We start from the raw sequence: 26,898 nt of genomic DNA, 5'->3' as shown, positions 1-26,898 counted from the left end.
CTGAATAAAGTAGTCCACATCAAAGTTCAAACTATGAGGCCCTTCCAGACATTCAAGAGCAAGGTCTATGACACACTATCGTGCTATGAACAACACACTGGCACAGGGAGGAAGTCCCGCCCCTGCCACATACCTTTTAACGCCCTCAACCCCAGGTCTCTTGATCTTGCAGCTTTTCTGGTACAGGACCAGCTGATGAACTAGCCATGTCATGGTGGTGCTAACGAGCCATAAGCTGGACTCCAGATCCTGTAGTCTACATTTCCCTCTCTCCCTGGACAGCGAGTCCCCAGAGTACACCCAGGCCTATTTCTTGGTCACCAGAGAAGCCCAAAAGAGAACACACAAATACATCTATTGATGACCTAAACTTGTCCCTCAAATCCACATTATGGGGTGGCTCTTAGATCAATTCCTATCTGCTGAAGAGGGACAAATTCGGGCCTTTCTTATTCTCATTCAAAATAACTTCATCCCATGAAGCAATGCGAATTGATAAACACCACCCCCCCACCTCCAGGAGCCTTTTTGGATGCACCACATGGTGGAACCAGCACCAACCCTCCTTCCTGAGAGCTGAGGAAACTCAGGAGCACATGGCCGGGATGGGTTCTGCTCTGATGTGTGTGTTCTCAGGGCTGCAGGTCCTCAAAGCAGCAGCAGAAGTACTGGTGGGTGCGCTCCACTGGCCAGCAGCTTCCCTGAGGAGTCCACCAATGAACGCCAGGAACCAGAATCAGGGCCCCAAAGAGCCCTTTCATGTTTCTCCAAATCCACAATTCTCCTGCCCCACAAGTGACTTTAACGCAAATGCCTGTGGCTATACTGCCTACCTCCCCGACTGCATCTGGTCACGGTCCACACTACTGCCAGTTGCAACAGACAGTGCGGCACCTTGGCACAGATCACCAACATGGGAACTTCTAGCAACCTCAGGGAGAAAGGAAAGCTAACAGGCAGGAAGCAAAAAGGGGCCAAGAATCTTGCAACTTGTCCAGCTCCCAGGTTGGGGCTGCCGCGCCCACCTGGCCCACAAAAAACCTGAGCTTGGGAATGGGCTTCAGCTCTCAAGGATGGCAGCAGGGCCAGGCTGGGAAGTCAGAAGCCGGAGCCCCTCCTGAGTCATCCAGGGAGCACCAAACTGGGGCCAGCAGAGTTCAGAGTTTTCTCTTCTTTTAGGACAGGGTGACCTGGAGTTCTCAATCCCCCAGCTTCTTAAGTGCCAGGACACAGTCATGCTCTCCTGTGCTCTGTTCCTATTCCAGGGTAGTAAACGATCATTTCTGTCTTAATCAGGATCCACTACCGATGGCACAGTTCCACCTCTACAGAAGTGGTTGTGTGGATTTTGATTTTGGAGGCCAGGCCATGCAGAAGAAAACAGTGGTCGGAGAGCAGAAAGACCTGGGTTCTGATATCCCTTATCTAGGTATGGCCCGCAGAGCAAGCCACTCAACACCCCAGGGCCCCATTTCCTCATCTGTAAAATAAGGATAATGATTCCCAAACCCTTGTAACTTTTAATAAGTTCTTTGATGACTGAGCTTACTCCTTCTTTCTCCTATGACAAATCTATAATTAAAAAGCTAATCCATGTCAGAACAAACAGGGCAGCATATATGACCACAGGCATGCATACACATGCACACAGATACAGCCTGGAAGTACTCAAGGCTCTACCAAGGTCTTGATCTATGGCTATGCTCTGGCAGCTGACTGAAAGTCTCCATTCCAGGAGAGAGAGACAGAGAGAGGGAGGGAGAGGGAGAGGGAGAGGGAGAGAGGGGGAGAGAGAGAGAGAGAGAGAGAGAGAGAGAGAGAGAGAGAGAGAGAGATTGAGTTTGATTAACCACTGTAGCCAGTATGGCACATTTTAGACTCCCACTGCAGTGTGGGACATGATTCTTCAAATGGGAGGGAAACTTCACCATTCTCTGTGGGCCAACATACTTCCTCCTCATGCCTGGTGCTGGGACAATCCCAGGTTTCTGTAGTCATCAGCTATGAACCAGCTTAGACCCATCTCAGGAGCTCAAAGCCAACTATGGCCTCTCTGTCTGGGAAAGCAGCCAGAATTCAATGCACGAGCTGGTTCTGTGCTTCTTCAGATCAGGAGCAGCAGTGGTGGTGACTTCTACATGGATTAAGGGACAGATACCATTCTGAGTGTTTGAACTAGACTAACATTTGTATCCTCAGTCAAATCTGTTTTCTCATTTTTTTGTAGGTGAGGAAGTTGAGTGACCAGTCCACAGTGACATGTCCAAAGAAAACACATACAGCTTCTGACACTAGCACCAGGGTTGGAGAAAGACTCTGAATGGTGAGGTTTTGAACAGACAGTCCTGAAAGCCAACTGGACTTCTCTGTGGAATATACAGAGCTGGTGATAATGTTCTCTTGGCTGAGTTGTTACTGTCTCGTGTCCACTGATCTGAGCACCCAGCTGGCTCCATAGAGAGAGGCTGGAGAAACAGCCAATGGAGACCAATGGTGACGGGGACAGGATGGCGGCATCCAAGGCTCTGGAAAGTCCTAACAGACCTTGATATCTGATACTTTGGAACCATTTCTCTGGGCTGAGGCTTAGAATGGAGATGGATGACACCAAGATGGCATGCAAGCCAAGAATCCATGATCACCTAAGACAAACCCCAGACATCTGTCAGCCCAGTGCATTTCTCGGCCCAAACCATCAGATTTCAGGGTGTTGTGATAAGAGGAGTCCTACAAGTGAGGCAAGCACAGCCTAACACCTCCACATGTTCCAGGATGCAGTATGACCAGGTGGAGGCAGGGTCCAGCCCATGCAAGTCCAGCAAACTGGCTCAGAGGATGGCTGGCTCCACAGCGTCTTCCTCTAGGGCCTAGCTCAGGCTAGGCAGCCTCAGCAGCACACACAGTGCGAACCACGTAATATGAGTGCACCCAGGAAAATGCTGAGGGCTGCAGCCCGTGGGAGTTCTTTCCAGCTTCCCATATTTCTAGTCAGATGTCAACTGCAAAGCCCTCCTGGGAAGAGGCCCCAGGAAGCAAAGCCACACAGGCCTTCCTTAGTCCTTCTGTCCACAGAAGCCAATAAGAAGCCACAGCTACCCCAGGGACTTTCCACAGGGCTTCAGGAAGATTCCAAGCTGATGTCTGACAAGGAAGCCAGGCAAGGAAGGGAGGAAGCAACCTGAGGGACAGGGTTCAGACATAGGTCCAGACTCAGCTGCTGTCTTTAGGGCAAAGGAAAATTACTTAGTAGCCAAACAGTTTAGAAGGATCTAGGCCCTAGCTGCATGTTAAATTCCTCTAATGAGAAGCATTACAGACCAGTCTTAAGCAACACTGGTACCCTAGGATCACTGGGGGAGCTAACTGGTCAGTCATTTGGGGATAGGGGTGTCCCCAAGCATTCTACAGAGACTGGAGCCAAGACCTACCCTATTGGGTGACCCAAGCCCCTTCACAAGCTTCTTTCATTGTTGTTGAGACAGGGTCACATGTAGCCAAGGGTGACCTTGAACTCCTGATGCTCCTGCCTTACCTCCCAAATGTTAGAATTACAGGCATGTGCCACCATGCCCTGTTAAGGGCATCTGTTCTGTTTGTGTGATGGTGCTAGGGACTGAAACTAGGGCCCTGTACATGCTAGGCAAGCATGCTACCGCTAAGCTCCATAACTAGTGTCCTTTCAAGCTTCAGCATTCTGCCCGTTGAATGACCACCACTGTCTTAGAAGTGCTGAGGGACATTTATCAAGCCCCAGGGATATCTCTACTATGTTCAGTTAGTAAATCGGTAAGACATGGGGTGTCAAATGAGCCCTATCCAAGTTAAGACTTCTGTCATCTGTTACCTGAAGCTGTGAATAAGCTCTGCTATTCACTCTGTGTGTGTATCTGTGTGTTGCTAGGAATCCAACCTAGTCCCTTATATATGCTAGGTAAATGCTCTACTGAGCTACACCCCTACTATTAACTCACTTATATATTCAGCCAAGTCCTCAACTCATTTAAAACATAAAAGAAGAGGGCTGGGCCTTGTAGCTCTGAGCTGCCATAACCCATTCTATGTGCTCTTGATACCCACCGACCCTAAGCTCTGAGCCCCAGGTACTCTGAGGCACAGGCAGACACCCAGCAGCATCTGCTTTGAAAATGACTCAGGCTACTGTTGGCTACTGGGGCTCCTGATCCTGGCTGGGGCACACCCTTCCTGCCGACCTTAAGTACAGCAATCTGAAAGATCAGACCAAATAGTAACTATGCCTGCCGCTCAGAGACTAACTCAGCATTCACAGTAGGAAGGCAAGCTGATATATAAACAAGAAACACACACGGCAAGCTGTCAGCCAGTGTGAAACACTAAGAATGACTAAAAAAGGCACGAAACACTCCAACACATGACGTTTCCACCAAATGAAGACAGATCTGTTCCAACAGTGGCCCATGACTCAGAAACACACTTGGGGAGCAGGCTGTTAGCACCTCCCTTTAGGGACCCATGAGAAGGAGCTCCCCGGGTATTAATAGCCCTCAGCTGTTGCAAGGAAGCCACAGATTCCCTTCTCAGGGATGGGCCACAGGCTCAGCAAGACAGTGAAGGACGAACACTTTTAACTGTGCTGAGGCAGCGGGATGGGGAGTGGGTATCTGTCTTCTCTCCTTTCATGTATGATTGAGGTGATAAAAATAGAAGGCCAAAAATAAGCGTCCAGGTTCCTGATTCTGATACTGGTCCTGACACCAGACAGGTACCAAGACCAAGTAAAACCAAAGTTGCCAAGGCATATACCTGTCTTTTATCTGCACCACAGTCAAATTTGTCTATACTAAGGCTTGAAAAAGTCCCTAAAGGCCAAGCACAGGAGACTTTAGCAAGTCAGGCAGGGTAGGTAAGAAAGAAAATATGGCACCACCCACTCATCATGATAAAGGAGAACAGACCCTGGTCCCTAACCTCTGCTCCACCCTGCTCTTGGCCTTCCAATCCCCATCCTCCTCAGGGTCTGTCACTAATTTCTCCTCTAGATGCAATTCCAAGATCAGATTTAAGGCTATCTACTAGACCTAAAAGGATTCAAGTGGAAAGGAATACTTCCCCTGACAGGTTAATTATGGTTTGATTTAAACATAAAACTTCTAATATATCCTCTATTGGACTGGTGAGATGGCTCAGTGGGTAAAGGTCCTTGCTGTACAAGTCTGGCAACCTGACTCTGATCACTGGACCCTCCACATGCATGCCATGACACAGGCCCACACATGTACATCATGCACACACTTGAACATAGAAAATAATAACAGATCAAAGTTTTAAAATAAAAGAAAAATTTCTCTGTCCTAAGACTACCTAGCAGCCCTGCTCAGCAGCTGGGAATTAAAATAAATTGCCTCAATGTGGAAAAATCTCTAAGCTGACTCTAAGTGAAAAGGTTTCTGAGAAAGAAGAGAGATGGGGGGGTGCGGGGGGGACCAGCTGATTGGCTTAACCAGCTGTGGTTATTTATTCCCTCCTAAGGCTGGGGCCCTGTATGAATAGCAAGACATACATTTTATTAGAAGCCCATTTCGTGCCTTCAAAAAATATTTGGCACACAGCCATATATTCTACAAAAACCTTCTTATCCTCCTAATTTATGCCTTTGGCATCTTCATCTCTGTAATGATGTGGGAAGGCCTGGGCCTCAGTGGAACACCTACAGCCAGCCACAGGCTAAAGGGCTAAGACAAGCTGGCCTCTGGGGCTTTCATACTTAAACTAAGCCTCTGGCAAAAAACTGGGCTGCAACATAGGGTTATTAGAGCAGAGTCCTCTGAAGTTCATGTGTGGAAACTTGATCCCCAAGGCAACAGTGTGGGATGTGCTATGGCCTCAGGGTCCTGCTATCAGGAATGGGTAAAGGCCCTTATCACAGGTCTACTCAGTTATCTAGAGAATGATCCTTTCCCTATCTCTTCCCACCCCCTCTTCCTTGCCCTACAATGCCTCCGGCTACATTATGATACAATGTGAAGGCCCTTGTCAGGTGCTGCACTTGAATGTACACTTACTAGTCTTTAGAACTGTGAGCTAAAGAAACTTCTGCTGGTTATAAACAATCCTGTCTGTAGACTCCAACTTCAAGGTTTCCCAGAGTGCTGCCAGCCCCTGGGTTTGCCAACTGGCTGTCTCAAATCAGCACCACTGAACAAAGCCACGGCCAACCCGCCACAGCCAACCCGCCACATCCTCCTGATGTGGAGCCTGGGTCACCTTCCGGGTGCCATTCAGAAGTCTCACTCTCTGACAGGATTCCCAGGGCCACAGAGTGAAATGGAAACATTCTACTTCCTTCAGAACCAGAGAATAGAAAGCTCAGGGTCTCCAGAAAGGCAGGATAAAGGTCATCCTCAGGCTTGGCCACTTACTGTTTTAGATCCTACACTTCAGGACCCCAGGATCCTTGGTTTCCCCACGCTTCCATTTCCTCATCTTTGAGACAAGAACATGTCATCTTTCCATGATGAAGGCTGAACGAGGAAGGTATAAAGACCCTGTACAGCAGCACCCAAAGCTCTCCACTTAACACAGCAGAGGACACAGGACACAAAGTTCTGGAAACCTCAGAAGTTAGCCTATTCACTAAGCACCTGTGTGTCAGGCCTTATGAGATCCTGGGGAAACAGACACTTAGTTCTTGCAGTTTCACATCCTCAAGTATAAACCATCTTGCTCAGCTCAACACCCCCTCAACACACACACTAGGCTCCCTGCTTTTGCTTTACAGTAAAATACATACAACATAAAACTGAGCACTGGCTGATTTAGGTGTACGGTTCAGTGGCATTCAGAACACGTGCTGATGTGCGGCCAACCTTGCCTTCCATCGCTACAACTCCTTTTCATCTTGCAGAAATGAAACTGTACCCCTCACACAGCGACTCCCTGGGCTCCAAGCTTAAGACTAGATGACTTCTAAAATCAGGCAGCTTTCTAAGAGACCAGAGCTGAATTTCCTTGTATACTGAATTCCTTTCCCATCTTTAAAGCCTAGATGCCCTTCACACCCTCTAAACTCTTCCAAACAGCCTGAACATGCATTTGGATTTCAAACTGTATCATGACTTCACCTTCTAACCCCTGACCCTGGGCTGTGGAGCCTTCTAAGGTACCAGCTATTTCCTTTGGCCACCATACAACTCCTCCCAATGGATGCTGTTTCCTTTTAAGCTGGTGTTCAATGGTTGAAGGCACTGTATCCAGGAGAAGGTCAAACAGACAGACCTAGAAACTTATATGACCTATAAACTTTTGGCATCAGATTGCCCCTTCCTCCCACAGCCCCATGGAATCCTAACCTGAAGTAAACCTGAAGTGGGGGAGGACTGTGGTCAAGGAAGACGGAGGTCCTGCCCTGAACCTCCCAGGTCAGGGCAGGGCAGGCACCTCAATCAGTCATGACAGAAAGACAAGGGGAAGCTTTGCTGGTCACAAGGTAATTACTTTCAGTTTAAAAACACTGAGCTTAGAAGGATGAGATCAAAAGGCTTGTCAAGTGGCCCTGCCTTTAGAAATCTGCCTTGAGAAATCACTGTATCCTCCCTTTTGAACTTTCATTGATAAGACCCAGGGTTTCAATACAGGGAAGATGAAAGCAGGACCATGGCTGTCCACGCCCGCAGTCCACTCCCACCAGGCACATGAGTCTGCCCGGGAACCTCTCAGGCTGGCTCTGGACTCTGGGGCCACAGAGGGAAGCTACTGGGCCAGCTGGGCCGTTTTCAGGAAACCATCAGTCTTGGGTAGCAGCTGGCACCAAAGTTCTTGCCCTTGGGATGCAGAGAAACCAAGTGGGCGCAGAGACACGCGATGATGCCGATAAGGAAAGCCATTAGCTGGTTCAGAGCCTGTGTGGGCATCGCAGAGGCCGCCAAGGGGAGCAGCTGTGGGCAGGAGGCACAGCAAAGGCAGGAGGAGGCTGTCTCAGAAACAGCCCTGCTCATCACTACCCTCCAAACACCAGCTGGCCAGCAGGCACCAGGCTGTCTCTGAACCAACCAAACCCAGGGGGCTGAGGCCAGTGGTTACCTTAACTAGACACAAAAGGAAAGAGCTTACAGGGGTGCAGTTTGGGGTCCTGTGGTGATTCCCACTGACTGCCAAGGCAATGGGGAGCCCTACAGAGTTGGAGCAGGGAGGGAGGGCAGATTCAGCTGCCTGCTGTTACATACGCTCCAGGTCAGGAGTTCCGGAAGCTCCCTCTGCATGCTGCCCCAGGCAGAGACAACATGAGCAAATTTTCTTTCCCCAAGCAAGAAACAAAAGTGAGGGCAGGAAAGGAAGGGAGAAAGGACAGATGGAATAGCCTGCTAACTCCTGTGGGTGCCCCACACCTCAGTCCAGAGGGTCCACTAGGAAGGTGGGGACAATCTCCCCCAGTACATCAGCAGAAACCATCACCCCTACACCATCTCAAGGCTGGACACCCTCATCAGTAATTCAACCCATTCCCAGCTTTAAAACAATGCAACCCTGCAAGCTGCATCTATGAAATTCAAATACTACAAATTCTTATCCCCCAAAACAAGGGACTCTAAGACCAACTTAACACAGAAAGTACCAAAACTGCTTCAGAATTTCCGGTGTTGTTCTAAGCTTTAAAGGATGCAAAGTTATCTGACCTGAAGCAAGAACAGGTAAGCCTGTAGGTGGTGGCAGGTTTGAAAAGTAAGCTTTTGCTTTTTTTAAGTTTAAGGTCATTAAGCTTAAACCATAGAAGGCTCAGGGGAGCCAAGCTGGCTAGACTAAGTTGAAAACAATCCATTTAATTTCCACCCCCCAAGAGCTCCAGGATCTCAAGGTACATATGGCACATGACATTTCCATCCACAAAGCAAACAGCACATGAAAAGCCTACAGGTGGCAGGAAAACAGCAGGGCCCCAAGAGTGGGATTCAAAGTCAGAGAGCAGGCTCAGCACTGCAGCTCAGGTCAGCTTTGCATAGTAACCCCCATGGAATCAGGGTCCAAGTCCCTGCCCTGTGTCAGGTGGGCCTCTTGTCTTCCAATGATTTAGCAATTCAGAAAGGGTAACAGGTCAGGGGTCTTAGGGTGGCTGTGGCCTAGAGCTAGGATTCCCATGTAGGCCCAGAGCAACCACCCACCAGCTCCCTGAATGAAATGACTTACTCTGAATTATTCACTTCATAGAGTGGCAGCTTACATTATTGATGACACTGACACACACTGACATGTTTCCATGTGGGTGAGTGAGAGACAAACAGAATAGGAATCAATGCCGGGTTTTAAAGAGTTTCGTTGCTGGTGTTGGGCAAAATTATTATTCCTTCAACGTGAAGGTGCGGAAGCCACCCAGCACTCTGTGTGCACCCAGAAAGCAGAAAGACGGGAGGCAAGCACACAGAGTGCTGATCCAAATGAACCAGAGTGTGCAGTCCTTGAAGGGCCCGTAAAAAAGAAAGTGCAGCTAAGAGGCTGGTCTGCCCACCAGACCACTACCAGACCAGTGGGCATCCCAGCCACTCACTGATCCATACTTAGCATGGCTCTGGTAAAAAGTCCTTATTTAACCCTCCTGCCACACTCCAGCAGGCACTGTCAATATCCTTTTTTTCAGATAAGAGAGGCTCAGGGATAAAAGGTGAGCTCAGAGGAACCTGTAGCTTAACCTTGGCCTCTGCAGACAGCAAGGTCTCACCCTTCTATATGGAACCATGTCTCCATCTGCAGGTTCCCTTGCCCCCTCACCAACAGAACACAGGCCCGCAAGAGCTCCCCTGCAAAGTCTGCCTGGAACCATAGTTATGTTGACTCCACGTACTTATGTAACTTCATTTGTGCCTCACAACAACATATAAGGTAATTATTGCATTTTACAGGATGTAGCTAGAGGATGCAAGCCCAAGTCACACAGGAGTTTCTAGACCCAAATACAAGTTAAAGGGCCCAATCGGACCACACAGTGCAGTTCTTCCTCAAGGCTGCCCTCTCATCCTGTCCTTCATCTGCTGATTTCATTTTCACAGCCTACCAGTATCCAGAGAGGCCACTGCAAGGGGCCAGAGCCCAGTGAGAACAGAAGCCCATGACTCTCTCCAGCCTCACTCACCCGACCTCTGCCTTCAGAGACAACCCAATATCCAGAGTGCCACCCTTTGACCTGGAACCTGCTGAAAATGTGATTCCAAGGTCACAGAACCCCATGATGCACACCCAGCAGCACCTATCTGCCTTCCTGAAACGTCTACCACCCCAACTATCACTAATAAACTCAGAAAATGGGATAGAGCTCAGCATGTCCACCCAGCTGATGCTCCCTCACGTCACTAGAAGCATCAGACTGAAGTTATCCCAGAAAAGACCAGGGTTCTGAATACTATGGCAAAGTCACAGAAAAACCCGTCTTTCCAAAAAGAACAGTTGAACAGCAAAAACTGTTACTAGCCTGGCCACGTGCCACACAGAAAGCTTTAGGGTGCAGTCAAGCTTGCCTGGTCAAGTTCTTGTCAGACTCCATCTGACAAACCAGTTACAACATCAAACGTGCTGACCTTGGCACTGACACCCACCTCAAAGCAACGGGGAAGATCTATCTCTCTTTCTCTCCACTTTCGAACTTGGAGAAATATATTTTCCATTTTCCTCCTTGTGTCACGAAAGGAGCTGGGACCGTTTTACCACTCCCTACCTCTCTGCTATGTAGAGTACCATCATCAAACAAGTTGTTTATCATTCATACCAGTGCTCCTTGGTTCTCTCAATACTAAGCACTCAGCACACACACATTGAGAGCTGAACAGTGAGGACATGGACCAAGGGGCTCTTGATATTTAAGGGTGTGGGGCATGCACCGTTTTAGATGGAATTTGGCAGGCAGCACAAATTCAGACTTTTGCCCTGCAATCCAGGGTGACCACAGCTTCCATGGCAACAGCCTTGTCACTCACTTCTGTGCCCTATATCACCCATGAGGGACTCACATATAAAGTTCCTTAAGACTAAATCACGGGTAAAAAGTCACTACTAGACATATTCTGGAAGGGAAGCCGATCAGGAGAGCTACAGAACAAAGTCAGGCAGGTCTCTGGGCTGAAGCCTAGACACCGAGTCCTGAGCAACTAAGCGTGGGGTATACAGAACAGGGGTGGGTGGCATCCTCCACACTGAATTAAAGGACAGTGGCTCAGGCCAGCACAGAGGCAGAGTGTGGCAGCTCTAGGGACAGAAGGGAAACCTGGCAATTCAAGATCTTGACTCAAGATCAGGAGGAGTCCACAGGGACCAGACTGTGTTTGTATGCACACACACAATGCAAACAACACATATGCACAAAGACACATACACAACACATATTTACATACACACATACACACAGGCACATGCATATAACATATGTGCTATTTCTCACTCGCTCTTTCTCCAAAGCTTTGCCTGTAAGCCTCCAGGGGCCCTGGCAGAATCCCAACTCTGCTAATTACATCAGACCCACCTTTCACCCTCTCACCAGCTGCAATTAGCCCTGACTCTTAACTTCCTGCTGCTCTGGGGGGTGAGGGGACAAGTCTGAGGCCAGCTGCTCCCGCCCAACGCCGGAAACTCTAGTTTCAGAGATGCCTAAAACAACCCAGACCCTTCTCCTGAGGCTGCAGGCTGCATGAAAGCTGAATGGAGGGCAGTCATACAGGAGACCTAGGGGAGCAGGACCCCAAACCCAGCACACTACAATCAGACTCCAGCTCAGGATCCAGCTGTACCCACAGTGGGCTCAGGTCCTCCAACCTTCAATTGTTCAGTGCAGGGCAAGTCACCTCCCTACATATCCTAGAAGCTTGGCTTGAAGAAAAAGTTTCTCTGGGCAGCCAACAACTAAAGAAAACATGCTGCTTTCTGGAGCTGAAGTTTCTCCTCCATAAGTCTCAGTTTCTTAATCTGTAAAATGGGGCCAACAACTTCTTCCTCTTGAGGCTGCAGCAGTCATGAATTACAAGCCACCATGTACTAGTCAAGGCTAAGCTCCCTGTTCCCTGCCTCAGGCTTCTGATTCCACTAGCGCTGCACCCCAGTATTCCTGGTGGTTATTCAATCTGCCTTGACAACATTTATTCTGACAACAAAAAGGTGAGAAAAAGCGAGAGAACCAGGAAATCAAGTTCAACAGGCAGCCTCACACCTTGCAGAAACAAATCCTGCCTCCAAGGGGTTTGGGAGTGTAGAGGGTCACTGGGGCCCTTGCCTTGATTAGCTCCACCCCTGGCCGGCAGCTGGACCACTGAGCTCAAAGGACAAGCAGCAGGGACCAGAAGGGCAGGCCTAGGACAGGGAACACCAAAGCTGGAGTTAACGCTCACCTGTAGTTAAATGTAGAAAAGGGGATTCCAGTGGCCCTGGCTGCTGCTGCCTTCCTACAATTCCAGACTCCTGTGAGTCTGGCCCTGGCACCTGGCTGCTCCCAAGGCTGGGGTGGAACAGGCCCCCTGAAGAGTGCAGCTTTCTTCCCCCTGGGAGAACCTCTTCTACTCCCCTCGTATTGGAGACATGGAACAGGTCCTGCATGCTGTCCACAGCCTACAGCTGAGGAAGTCCACAAAGCTGACGGGGCTGGCTCCCAGTCCCTAGGATCCTCTCTGCTGACTACTCCTCTCCTTTGGACTGCACTGTACTTTGGCTCCCTCCTGCCTTCGCTCACTCGGGAAGCCCTGCCCTGCCTGCTCTCTCACCCTGGAGCTGCTGCCTCCTCCTTTGGTCACCAGCAACTCTCTCCCATGAAGCACTGCTTATGTGACTGTGAATCCCCCTCCCCAGCACCCTGTGACTCCCAGAGGACTGCTCTGTGGACCAGGTCACCTGCCCAACATGTCCCAAACCCAAGCTGGCCTGCTCTCAACCCAGAGCCCCAGTGACAACAACATCTACGGAGCCCATCGCCATCCCTGGCTGGCTGACCCACCACCAAGTCCCAGCAATCACTTGTCTTCTACTCCGGCCTGGTGTGGGCCACATGACCTGCCACGATCTCTGTTCCCTCCCAGTGCCAGTCCAGTAGCTTATTCGCCACATGGATGCCTGAGTTGTGTCTCAGTTCTTCCCTTTTAAAAAGAAAAGAAAAAGTTAAGAGTTCTGGGCTGGGGCTGTAGCTCAGTGGTTGAGTGCTTGCCTTAGCTTATGCGAGGCTCTGAGTCCACTGTTAAAAACAAAACAGCTGGGCGTGGTGGCACACACCTTTAATCCTAGTACTTGGGAGGCAGAGGCAGGCGGATCTTTGTGAGTTCAAGGCCAGCCTGGTCTACATAGTGAGTTCCAGGACAGCTGAGGCTACAGGGAGACCCTGTCTCAAAAAGACAAAAACAAAACAAAAAACCAAAAATACACTTAGGACCTCCAAATTCATCAGGATGAAGTTCAGGTTCACTAGCCTCCAGTGTCGTGTCGTGTCCCCCCCCCCGCCTGTCTCCAGGAGCCACACCCTCAACCTCCTCACAGATACTGTCTCTGGGCTGCTTCACATCTGAACAGCTTTTTTGCTCTGAGGACATCCCTTCGCCAGTCTGGCTAAGTGTCACCCTCTAGAGAAAGCTGTCAGGATCCTCATCTTCCCTGTGCCTGTGTTCTCAGATACCACCTAGTCCTGTGCACACACCAGCTGCAGTAACGGTTGACCTGGCCTCTTTCCCACATCTCAGGCATAGACAACAGCCTTCACAACCAGCAGAAACAGACAGCCAAGCACTGGGCAGCCCACGGGGCCACACCCGCTACTGGGCCACCAGAGCTTCCTCTCCTGTGTTTCATCACTCTTCATATACCAGTGAGAGAATGGAGGACAGGAAAGGGAAACGAGGGGGCCACGCAGCCTGCTGTCCACCCAACTCATTTCCCTAGGTGCTCTTGAACTTTAGGCTGACTGCCCATACTCACGTGGAAGCCCACTCTCAAGTGCACGGATAAACAAAGGGCTCCACTGCCCACATGGGACAGAGCCCAGTCCTGGGGCTGCCTCTGCCCTGGTCAGGGGCTGCACATCATGCTCACCCTATGATCCCCACCACTCCACAACTGCCAGACAGACTTCAATGGGGTCCCCCACCAGAAAGGGAGTCCACACAGACAGGCAAAGACCGGCTCAGGGGCAGTGGGTTTGCAAACAAATATATACTCCACAACTTCAGGCTTGAGGTGGGAACACAGAAATCTTCAGTGTTCAGTAGCAACAGAGAACACTGCACCTTCCAAACACTGGCCCAGCTACAGCCCGTGAAAGGCACAGCAATCCAGAAAAAAAGAGAGGCCCATAAATAGGGCAACTGTGGCCAAAGGAGCAAACACTCTCCAAGTAGTCATGCCCTCTGACCCAGAACTCCCCGCCAGGAACTTACCCCAGGAAATGAAAAGCATTTGCTGAAATATTTATGTACCAAGTATGTTCAGGGTGGCATTGTTCATAATTCAGAAACAGAAATATGGGCAGTGTCAGTGACAGGACAGCCACATAAAAATCATGTGAGTGCTGAAATTCATATGAATGAATATTTAATGGCAAGGGGAAAACACTCACTGTACCATAAACGATAATAATAATAATAATACACCCAAACAGGCCCTAGACAAACAATGGGAATTATGAAACACACCAGAGAGAGCACACCTGAGTCCCAGAACCCTGATGGTGGTAAGGCATGTGGGAAACAGATTTAATTTCCTTTATATTTCCTCATCTGCACTGAGGAAACATTTTTATAACCGAAACTATCATCTTTAATTTCCTCAGACTGTAGACACAAGCTACCCAATCCAGAGGACAAGGTCTCCTCTCTAACCTTTGAAGTCAACAGCAGAGAAGCCAACACAATGTGTTATTCATGAACAAGCTCTGTGTGTGCCGGTAGCTATGGCTTCCTGAACCGTCAGTTCCTTTACACAGCTCCTACTCACCCCTTCGTCTGCTAAGGAGATACCCCTCAACCATACAAAGAGAACAGAGCTGAACAAGCTTAATATGCTGTTCCCACCAATGATGTTGAAATGTACATTTCCTTCTATTCTTTTTATACTTTTTTTTGTTGTTATTGCTACTATTCTATTGAAAATGAGTCTCATGTAGCCCAGGCTGCTCTTGAATTCCCTATGTAGGCAAGGATGGCCCCAAACTCTTGATCCTCCTGCCTCCATCTTTCAAGTGCTGAGATTACAGGTACATACTACCATGTTTAGCTCTATTCTGACTTTTGACAAACATGTTTCATTCTGGCCAGCGAGGTAGCTCCGTGGGTAAAGAAAGGCATGTGCCACCAAGCCTGATGACCTGAGTTTGATCCCCAGAAACTACATGGTGAAAGGAGAGAACCAACTCCAGCAAGCTGTCCTCTGACCTCCACACAGGGGCTGTGGCACATACACACTCACACACACACAAATTTTTAAGTGTTTCATTCTTCAAACTGTGCACATTTCTCAAGATACCTCTCACTTGCAGGAGCCACCATGTGCTTATCTAATACGACTGCCTCAGAAGGCTGAATGCACTCAAAGTTACAAAGCAGCAGGCTACCATTTATGGAAGTCTGGGCCTAAAGATGCTGCGAGGCAGGAATGGGAAGACAGCTCAGTTGGAAGCGAGGATGCCTAGCATGGTCAAGGCCCAACGCCCCATGTAAACAAAGCACACACAAAACAATATGCACGTGTGTATAGACATATGCACATGTGCATGTACACACCTACATACAGAGTAAGAATATAAAACGTGAACAGAGCAGCATGGCACCAAACTAATGACAGGAGAAGGCACAAGGTTGCAGGAGCCCAGGACAGGGCAGTCGGTAGGATACCATGTGCTACCTGGAGGAACAACACACATCCATAATTTGTTTCCTAGGATAGATTTCTGCTGTGTTAGGCTTCACTCTTAAATGAATATACATTTAATGTACGCAAGGCTCTAAGTGGAACAAAATGCATCACATATAAACCCAAAATCTAGCTTAAAATAAATTCTGAGGGTTGGGTATAGCGGCTCAAGGCTATGATATGAGCCCAGTGCTGGGGAGGGAGAGGCAGGCAGAGCACCTTGAGTTTGAGGCCAACTTGGGCTATATAGCTTGAAACCAGCCTTGGGCTACAGCCTTGTCTCAACAATAATCCAGAAAGCAAGTAGGATTACTGAATGAGTAAACAAGCATTCCATGACATAGGGCTGAAATCAAACTAGCCAGGTGGTGGGCAGTATGGCACTGGCCCAGACCCCTCTACATTCTTATCCCATGTCCTGGTTGGGGATGCGTGTCCTAGAGCTGGTATCCCTACCTCCAGCCATTTCTTCACTGATACACAGATAAACCTAGGCGCTGGCGCGCTCCCTCTCTCTCTCTCTCTCTCTCTCTCACCCTATCTGGCTCCCACTTTCTTTGCCCTTTCCTGACAGCTCCTCTGGGTCACCTCCAGTTAGCTGCATCCTTTCCTGTCTCTCATCAGATGGCTGTCAGGCCCTGCCTTCCTGTCCAGAGGAATGAGAGATATATGTGACAGAGAAGAGTCACCTGTGAGAACACGGTCCCTGCTCCAGGAGGCCTGGTGACAGACACCTCTCCAAGGACCCACTGGAAATAGTCTGACCCACTGTTTCCCTGGGAGGGCGCTTCACTATCCATCAGGGCTTAAGGAAAACAGACTCCCAAACTTACATGGTAGACAAGTGATGGACCCAGCATCTCTAACAAGGTCTCACAATACCTATGCTACTGTCTGGGACCACACTTTAAGAACCACCGTGCTGGCCTACGACCTAAGCAGCTGGAGAGCTTTTGCAAATGCAGATTCCAGGGTCCCAACCTCACTCAGCAGAGCCCAGTACAGCAGGTGAGGAGGAGGACTGAGGCTGTTCTATATGCTGTGGCCTAAACAGAATCCCTGCCACAATATGTCACACGCCCAAAGAGATCAAGCACCCTCTGCTCCCACAGGCTGTCACAGGCCAACCCAAGCTTCCCAAAAGCTTCATCCTTCCCGAAGGTCACTGCTCCACTCTGCTATAGGAAAAGAGGGGACCACAGGAAACAGAACAGCTTCCTGACAAACAAGACACAGGGTGAGGCAGTAAACCTTAAAGTATCTTCCCAAAAAACCCCAGCCCTGCCCCAGAGGGAGCCCCTCCCAGTCAAAGCGGGGAACAACATCTGTTTCTTGGTTAACTGGTTTTGTGAGACAGTCTCTCCCTACACAGCCTGTGCAGATCTTCTCAAGTCTCCTGCTTCTGCCTCCCAAGTGCTGTGACTACAGGCACGGACCACTGGGCTACCCTCCAACAGGGAGGCTGGCAGTGGTTCTTTGGGAAAATGTCCATTGAATACCCCTTCACAAAAATAAGTGAACACATTTCTGCTACAGCACTAAGGTGGAAGGGAAAAAAGGCAGGATGTGCAGTTATACATATGGCCTGCCTACAATGGTCTGAAACAAAAACCATTCACTGGGCAACTGAGAGGAAGCACTGAACAGGGCCAGTGATTGTTCTGGTGGCCGGGCAGGCGGGCTTACAGGTGGCTCTGTGTTCCCGATACTTGTTTTCCAAGCTGTTTATAAAAAGTAAGTATTACTTCTAACAGGAGAAATGAAGTTGTTTGTCTTAAATCAGAAGGAGAAAATACACAAAACATTGCACACAGGAGGCACGTCGGCCATCAATGCATACACCTCACAGCTCTCTCCAGGCAGACAGGACTAGGAGACTCTGGGCTGCTGCAACAGGGCTTATTTTGCTCTGAGCTAGGGCTAACGCAGCCCACAAATGCCATCCACGCCCTCAAAATGCTAAGAGGGCAGAGGGAGAACAAGAACACAGGGGCCTCTTCTCTACCTCCAAGTCCTTCTAGGCCCAAGACTTGAATACCCAGCACTTTCTTCATATGACAGTTTCCCACCTGGAACTCAACGCAGCACCCCAACAGCAGCAACTGCCTCAGACACTGTCTTGAGCAGATGTTGAGGTCTTTGGCCCAGTACAGACCTGGATCCTCACAGCTGCTGAGGTAGGAAATCCACTGGGCCAACTGTATCCAAAGACAGCTTCTTCATGACCCAAGAGCTTTAATGAGTGTGACCGTTCCACGTGACTCTCCTGGAGCTGCAGAGACTTCACAAGCGGCCTTCTTGCCTCCTTGGAGATCTGTCTTGAGCAGATGTTGAGGTCTTTGGCCCAGTACAGACCTGGATCCTCACAGCTGCTGAGGTAGGAAATCCACTGGGCCAACTGTATCCAAAGACAGCTTCTTCATGACCCAAGAGCTTTAATGAGTGTGACCGTTCCATGTGACTCTCCTGGAGCTGCAGAGACTTCACAAGCGGCCTTCTTGCCTCCTTAGAGACGGTACCACAGGCCAGCCACACCAGAGATGCTGCCCCCAGCACACTTCAGGAGATGCACCTGCATCTTAGAAGCCCACTCTGAATCCTAACTTTGCCTCCCTCATGCTCACATCCTGCTCAGTTTTATCTCAGGAGATACCATATAGCAGGAGGCAATCTCACTGCTAAGCAAAAGCTTTAAAAACCAGGGTCTGAGGTCCCCAAGTACAGTCCACTTCCCACCCACGCTGGCCATGCAGAGCTCACACACACCATCAGATTCGCAGCTGCCCTTCCCCAGGCCTGCTGGCCTCACCCACCCAGCACACTCTGATCAGACATGGTGAACACATGGAAAGTGGATTCTCCACTCCACAAGCCCAGGTTCCTGCTGGCCTAGAGGCACACTGGTTCCATTCTTGGTTCCTGGAGCCTTCTGGGGTTTTCTCTCCCTCAGCACTCCAGTGGCTCCTGCACAAAAGTCACTGAGGCATGGATCATAAGCCCCTTTCAAAGAGTCCCTGCGAACACAGAGACACAGCTGCAAACCAAGGCCCTGCCGCCTGACATCGGGAATGAAAAAAATCCCCAAAGCAAGACCTCCCCCTGACCTGATGTCCCTCAGAAGGACCAAAGCAAAAGCTACAAGGGTCAGCAGACAGGTACCTGAGCCACACACCACTTCCTCCTGGCTCTCTATGGGAACCCACTGGAGGGGCCCCATGGTAAACACAGGAACTCACTGGAGGAGCCCCACTGCCGTCACAGGAACCCACTTGAGGGGCCCCACTGCATATACTAGAATCTGGGGGATAGCAGAGCAGCCTCACCTGGTAGTAGGTCTTGATGTTCCTCACTAGAATGCTCAGGTTCTGGATGCGTAGGTTCACGTCATTGTTAACGTGCTTGTTGATCCGCTGATTGCTTGGCCTGGGATCTCTGGAGTAAGAAACAGAAAAATAAAAACCACACCTCTGGCATTCACTACACCTCCTTTATTAGCTGAGGACCAGCATTTGGTTTCATGAGCCTAGTTAGTCCCTTGGTGACCATGAAGCTGTGATAGTGTGGTTCACGTCAAATCCTAGCTGTGCTACAGCTATGTGGGGGCCCTAAGTGACCCATGGTCACCACTGCCTCACCCACAGTGTCTCACCCAGGCACCTGCCCACCACAGCCCCTTTCCATATTGTTTCCATTGTCAGTAGCACCATGAGGGACATTCACATGTCAACACTGTAAAAAACCAATGTAGATGTATTAAAAAAAATAATAACCTAACAAAATCTGTATTTCCATGTTAAAAAGTTAAGCAAAGCAAAAATATATTCCATATCAAGAAAAATACAGGGGCTGGAGAGATGGCTCAGTGGTCAAGACCACTGACTGCTCTTGCAGAGGACCAGGGTTCAGTTCAGTTCCCAGCACCCACATGGCAACTAACAACCATTTGTAACTCTAGTCCCAGGGGATCTGACGCCCTCTTTGGCCTCCGTAGGTATTACATAACATGGCACACTTACATACATGGAGCCAAAACACTCATACACATAAAATAATAAATGAACCCGAAACAATTTTAAAAAGAAAAACATTTAAAAATACAAAACAAAGAGGGGGTGTACATTTTGTGACTTTAAAGATCCTGTTCTGCTTGGCATGGGGCTCCCTCTGTCATCTGGACCTAGGTTGGTCCTGTTTATGATTTATACTCCAAGGATGCAATTTTATCTTGACAACCTGCCATGCCAGGTCTAGGACATGATATGGTATGCCACCACACCCTACCAGAAACACTGAGACAAAAATTGGTCATGTGGGAGACCAAGTGTCACTCATTTTCCAACCTCAGGCAAAACTCAGGTCTAGCTGTGCCGGAAGCGGGAGTCTGCCTCAGATGATTTACAGCTTGTCTCATCTACATGTAGGACGGTTCCCCAAATCCTCAGTGTGGAATGCTGAGTGGAAAGGGGCTCTCTTGGCCCAGCCTGGTGCTGGCTGCTTTTCATAACAAAGGCCCCCACAGATGTTTCAAGGTACTGCCAAGGATGAAGGACAGGAAGCTCAAAGGCCTGTCTTCCTGGTTTTATCTGTCAGCCAGGCCCTGTGATAAAGACCTGGTGGGGAGAGAAGGAACTAAAATCTCAATGCCATTTGGCTCATTCAAGACCGATGATTAATAGAAAATTGAGGGGAAAGAAGGGGAAAAAACCCTTCTGAACCCTTCAGTGGGGAAAAAACCCACTGAACCATTTCAAATGTCATTAGAAATACAATGCTTTTTTTGTAACACAAACTGTTTAAAGTTCAACCTTTAAATAAATAAAGGTTTAAATACTTGATATATACACTCTCGACTCTACAGTGTTATAAGCACGGAAACCTTTCACAGGCAATCGACAGCCACTGACTTTAAGCAGCCATCCTCCACCCCCTAAAATAGTCACATGGGTCCTCTGAGGGCAGCCAGAGAACCACTTTTCAACTGTCAGATGACAACGTTTGTCCCCACGCAGAAATCGATCTGACCAAGTCATTTACACATTATGTTTCTTCTAGAGCCCCTCATTACCAAGGAAATCAAGGCTTCCAGTTCCACTGAAAGTAATTTAAGAAAAGAGACATTCTGAATTTAAACCACAAAGGCATTTTTAGATACAGAAATGTTCCTAGCATGAGAAAATAATTTCTCTGAAAGGTGCAACTCTCCTCCCTTAACCAGGAGCTATCTTAAGAGATAAGACTACATGAAACTTAACACAGCAAAGTTTAAGAGAGGCTGCAGGGCTTTCCTCATTTACTGCTCTTGATTCTGTGGTGCTGGGGACTGAACTCTGGGCCTCACACATGCGAGGCAAGCACTCTACCCCTGTGCTACACCCTTGATCCTTTCTACTTCTGAGACAAAGTCTCATTATATAGCCCAGGCTGGCCTTGAACTTGCAATCCTCCTGCCTCAACTGTCAAAATAGGTGGAATTACAGGTGAATGTTAGCATGCCCAGCTGTTTTGTTATTGTAGTCCTAGACTTCTTTTCTTTTCTTTGAGACAGGGTCTCATGTAGCTCAGGCTGCCACAAACTTCCTATATAGCAGAGGATGACCTTGAACTTCTGATCCTCCTGCCTGCACTTCCTACTTGGTTTACAGGGGTATGCCACCACACCTACTTCATGCAGTCCTGGGGATTGAACCCAGGGCTTCAGCAATGCTAGGCAAGCACTTTACCAACTGAGCCACATTCCCCAGTCTCCATGCTTCATTTATAGCAGAGGAGCCACTTCAAGAGTGCTTCGATACAAGCCATGGACAGCCACTCCTGTGAAAAGCACTGCACAGGCCCAGGGCCCAGGGATGGCCAGCAGAGGTTCTCTGCCAGGTCTGCTTTTGTTCTCCCCAGATACAGGAAGAAACAGTTAATTGAAGCTACACTAGAAAAGAACCTTGACAGGAACTATATGTCTAATTAGACTAATTAACATGATCATTAGTATTTCCTCAGTTAACTAAGTCTCTCTGGGTAAAGTATTTAGGAAACAAACCAAAAATCTCATCACTGCTTAAAGAAGTCAGCCCTCCTTTCTACCCACCCAGCACCCTCTATTTGCTTGTAGCCCATGTCAAAAGCCCAGATCTCAGCCCAGGGACCAGGCTTGGCCAGGGTGCTCCAGCACTCAGAAGGCTCATCTGAAAAATAGGATACTGTCTTTCCAGGCCTGAAAAGCCATCATTCTATGAAGCTCAAAGCAGCATTAGCAAACTCCAACTGTACTCGGTTCTGTATGCCAAGCGGACATGATTGTTACCAAGCTGAGTTTATGCTATCTTAGCCAGGCATGGTAGTACATACCTGTAAAGCCAATCCCAGCACTCTCAAAGCTGAGGCAGGACAATCAGGAAGTTCCAAACCAGGCTGAATCACAGCCACAGAAATCACAGGTTCAGATAAGGGCACTAAAAACATCTGGAAAGAGCTAGAATGTTAACACTGCTGTCTTTACACCAAAAACTAGAAGCAAGTTTTATTTTGCTCATCTAGTATGTTCCTATTCTACTACAATGAACATGAACTTTGAGGGAAGGGGTGTTGAGACATGAGCTCTCTGTAGCCCCAGCTGTCCTGGAATTCACTATGTAGACCAGGCTGGCCTCAATCTCACAGAGATCCGCCTGCCTCTATCTCCCGAATGTTGGGACTAACAGAGTGCACCACACCTGGCTTTTGGCGTGATTTTTAAAGACTCAAAGCCCCCTTTAAGAATGTCATAAACTAAAGGCAAAAAAAGAGAAAATTCCTGAGCTAGGACTATGGCTCAGTGGTAGAAGGCTTGCCTTGCATGTGTGAGGCCCCAGGTTCCATTTCAATACAGAGGAACGAGGAAGGGAAGGAGGGAAGAAGGGGAAAAAAATGAAATGGAATAATCACTTAAGCTCCTAAAATAAAAATCATTTTGTTCCAACATCTTTACACCAACACAAGCTCATGCAACTAGTAAGTACAGTTGTGTGTTTGCACACTGTGCAACAGAAACATAAATTGCTGGATGGTACTGGGGAAAAGGATCCTTCAAACACTTTCTAGAAGCTAAAGACTCTCTCCCCTTGGTCTGAGGATGCTTCCCATCTCTGCGTAATAAATTACCCTGAACTTTGCAGCTAATCCCAGGGGCCACAAAGGAGCAGGCAGCAGGCAGGGTTGAAATGCCACTGAACTCGTAAGGGCACAAGTCCCCAACTGCACTAGACAGCCATCAAGTCAGTCTGTTGACGACTCCTCACAAGTACAGATGCACACCAGCATGTGTACACAGGCATACACACAAGCCAGCCCTTTCTCACCCAGACCGTAATAATGACGTCTGCCTATTTCCTATAAATATCATGTTGCTTAGTCCCCCCACATCTATCAATTCCACCCTCTTATTAAAGACCAGGAAATTGAGGCTCAGAGAACCAAGCAATCTGCCCAATGTACGTGATGGAGGCTATGAATCCAGCTGCTAAACAAAGGCAAGATTTTCCACAATTCCACACAAGAGAATGAAAACCATGTCCAAAGTTCACAGTCCTCACAGACAAGGGAGGCACCCATACAACTGTGCTCCCACCCTCTCAATGTCACTCTCTCATTCAGGAACTCTAGTCCTGGGCCTCCCCTGAAAGCTGAGCCCGCAGGGCTGTCCTGCTGAGGTGAGGCTGATGTCATCACAGGTCAGGGCCAAGAGACTACCACCCAGCCTTCTAGGGTTGCCACAGACAAAAGCCAGGTGCAGTCACATGACCATGGTCAGCCTCCAGATGGCTCTAAAGTGTTAGGTAACAGCCTCTTATCTCAGTCCCCACAACCTAGTCAGCCTCCAGCCTTGAGGTGCTGCAATTTCCAAGGCCCCAGCAGCTGGGGAGAATTTATCAACATAGTACAGTAGGTAGTCTCCAGCACCCAGCACTGGAGGCAAGGCCCACAGACCCATCACACACCTGATCCTTAGCTTGACACTCCTCCACTGGATAGAAGGGAAAACTGAGGCCCAGCTAAAGTACCTAAGTGTCAAGCTAGGACTTAGGCTCAGAGCTCATGAGGAAAAGACTAAAGCTGAGAATTGTGTAGTTATTTAGAGATTAAGAATGGAAGGGGGGCAGAGGTAGATTGAAGGGCCAGTGAGATGGCTCAGTAGGTAAAGGCACTTGCCACCAAGCCTGATGACCTTAGTTCCATCCCCAGGAACTACACAGAACTCCTGCAAGTTGTTCCCCAACTCACCCCCTGGGGGCATGTACACAAACATCCATACACATAAACAAATAAATGTTCATTTAAAAAATATTGTTCATTTAATAAAAGACTGAAGAAAGACAGACGGGTCTGGACAGCTCATAGCCTTTCTGGATCACGTGGCACCGTGTGAGTGACTGATCTCAATCCATTTCCTGCCAGTGCCGAGCTAGGTGCCAACACATCATCTCATTTAATTCCCAGAGCCATCTCCTTAGGGAAGACTTTTACTTTCTACTTTTCAGATAAGGAAACTGGCACCTGCAACAACCCCAGTGTCACTCTGCTTCTAAAAAGAAGACCTGGGGTGGAGGGCGCTGGAGAGATGGTTCATTGCTTAAGAACACTGGCTGTTCTTGCAGAAGACCTGGGTTCGAATCCCAGTACCCACATGGCAGCTGACAACTGTCCATACCTCCAGTTCCAGTGGATCTGACGCCCACTTATGTCTTCTGTGGGCACTGCATGGCAGTTACATATGTGCAGGCAATACATGCAATACACATAAAACAAAAATTTTAATAAAATATTTAATTAAAAGAAAAAAAGAAGACATGGGGTTCAAACCCAACATAGTGACCAAGGATGCCCAACACTTGGGGTCAGGATTCTTTTTGTTTTTTGAAATAAGGTCTCATGTAGCCCAAGATGGCCTTGCTGTATAGCTGAGGCTGGCCTCGATGTCCTGATCCTGCACCTCCCAAGTGCTAAGAATTACAGGTGTGTACCACTCACCCAGCAAATAACTCACATGGGTCCTTTAGTCATCTACTTTCTGCTGTGCCAGGGATGGAACCCAGGACCCTGAACAAGCACTACCAGCAAGTCACACCTGGGGCCCTGCTTGTTTTTTAAATCAAGTTAACTTTTACAAGGAGTGAAACATGAGCATCACAAGTTTGGGAAAGAGAGATACAGAGCATTTCCATAGCCCCTTTTGAAGTCAGTCCCCACCCACTTCCAGAGGGAAACAGGTTCTGACTCCTGTTACCAGGTGTGTGTGTGGGGGGGGCATATTCCCCAAAGCAACAAACCACAAATGGCAGGTGGTGCTGTGCCCACCCACCTCTGTCTTTCTTGGTCCTGTGCCCACCCACCTCTCTCTCTTTCCTAGTCCAGGAAAGCCTCTCCCCATCTCCCTGTGGAACCTTCCTCTGTGGCTGCCCCAGTACTGTTGCATACTTACCAGCTCCTTCTTCCAGAATGATCTCGCTAACATACCCCGGAGGAGAAAACAACATTGAAAACTACCAAAGAGAGGAGCAGGCACCCTTCAACAGAATTTAGGGACCAAATTCAAACGAGCAATGAGCTAGTATTTCTCAAAGGAGCGGCGCATCAGGCTTCCCTAATTTACAAGCAAGTGGTAACTGCTTCAGGAATTCCAAAGGTCAGGGAAGAAAGAGAAACAGTCCCTGGGCTTTTGTTCTTCCCTTCGCCTGGGTGTAAAAACGGAGTGAAAAGACTGGGGGACACTGCTGAGTTTTTTTAATTAAACAGTCTCAGGCTTCCGCAGACAGGCTTAGGTTTTACTGGTCCTTACACCAATGGAACCCAGTAATTTGGAGGGTCTGGTAGAATGGGAGGAGAAATTGCCAAAGCCCAAACCTATCAGGAGGCAACCCTAGAAAAACTCATTTCCATTAACGTCCTTTGAGAAGCTCTGCCAAATCCAACAACAGATTTGTCTCTTTAGAATCTAGTCAAACACTGGAGGTTGGAGAGCTTTAAAAAAAAAAAATTTAGGTGTCAGAGTCTCTACCACCATGACATCAAATGTCCTATGAAAACAAAAGGAACTGGTATTTTTTTTTTTTAACCAACCTTTTTGGGTACAATCTATTTAAACCATTTCTAAATATGCCAAAGCAGGGTGTGCCTCCCTCCCTGGCTACAAGTGAAATTGTTTCTCATTAGTTTATGAATGATGCTAGAGTGTGAACTGAGTGTCTCAGTTCGAGGTGAATGTAAGGGGTGATCCACAGAGAACACCAGGATGTTTTATTTTGCTTCAAGGGCCTGTGATTCATACCGACAGTTCCAATATGCTCCTTGCTGTTTCTGAGTTAAAAACAGAAAGGAGCTAGGGACCAACCCCTACTCGGTGGCAAGCTGTCTATCACAGACAGGCTGTGCAGAACTCAGCAACAAAACGGATGTGGTCTGAGGTACACAAGAGCAAGTAATTTCTTCCAAGACCCTGCTTAAGACACACACTTCCAAACAAACAAGATCCCAGCATATGCTTGCCTGTGTACCTTCTGAGACTAACCCACTGGACACAAGGTGGCTTAATGGATTGCACTTGCTGCAGCCGACTGGAAAAGGAACCGTAAGAAAACAAGTAAGGATCCCTACCTTATGGTGAAACTTTACAGTCACCCTCCAATACTCCAGACTTACCTGACATTTCCTATAATCAGACACTGGTTACAGTTCTCTGCTCCCCCAAAAGAAAGGGGGCATTTTCATGTCAATGCTTTAGACCACAAGTCCTTGGATTCGAAGTCAACTGCATTATATACACCACACAGCTGAAAGTCAATTCCAAATTTCTTTTATCAAACAAGCTGCCAGGGAGATTCCAGCGTCCCCACCTGCAGGGAATCGTTCCTGGGCCACTCAGACTACAATCTTTAGCTTTCTAAAACATCCTTCCTCTCTGAAGAGGCAACTTACATTTGCAACATGATTTGGTTCAAAAAGATGCCATCCACCAAATCCATGTAGAGAGTCAAGTTGTCCTGGTTGCCGCTTCCAAACGGACCAAAAGTTTTCACCTGAGGGGGAGGTAAAGGC

General features: G+C 48.4%; 1 protein-coding gene across 6 annotated transcripts in view; it reads right to left on the bottom strand.

Moving 5' to 3' along the window:
• Ccdc88c (coiled-coil domain containing 88C) overlaps positions 1-26,898 on the bottom strand; it is a 124,543-nt gene that overhangs the window by 96,854 nt on the left and 791 nt on the right. For all 6 annotated transcript variants that reach the window (XM_017795246.2, XM_017795249.2, XM_017795248.2 and 3 more), the window contains exons 2-3: positions 26,779-26,879; positions 19,158-19,266 (exon numbers count right to left, since the gene is read on the bottom strand). In XM_017795246.2, the coding sequence (XP_017650735.1) occupies positions 19,158-19,266; positions 26,779-26,879 (210 nt within the window). The remainder of the gene's footprint in view (positions 1-19,157; positions 19,267-26,778; positions 26,880-26,898) is intronic.

Source organism: Nannospalax galili, unplaced genomic scaffold (genome assembly GCF_000622305.1).
Source record: "Nannospalax galili isolate Female #2095 unplaced genomic scaffold, S.galili_v1.0 scaffold107, whole genome shotgun sequence".
NCBI lineage: Eukaryota > Metazoa > Chordata > Mammalia > Rodentia > Spalacidae > Nannospalax > Nannospalax galili.
The sequence above is the reverse complement of the archived record's forward strand: the minus strand, read 5'-3'. Positions and strand labels throughout refer to the sequence as shown.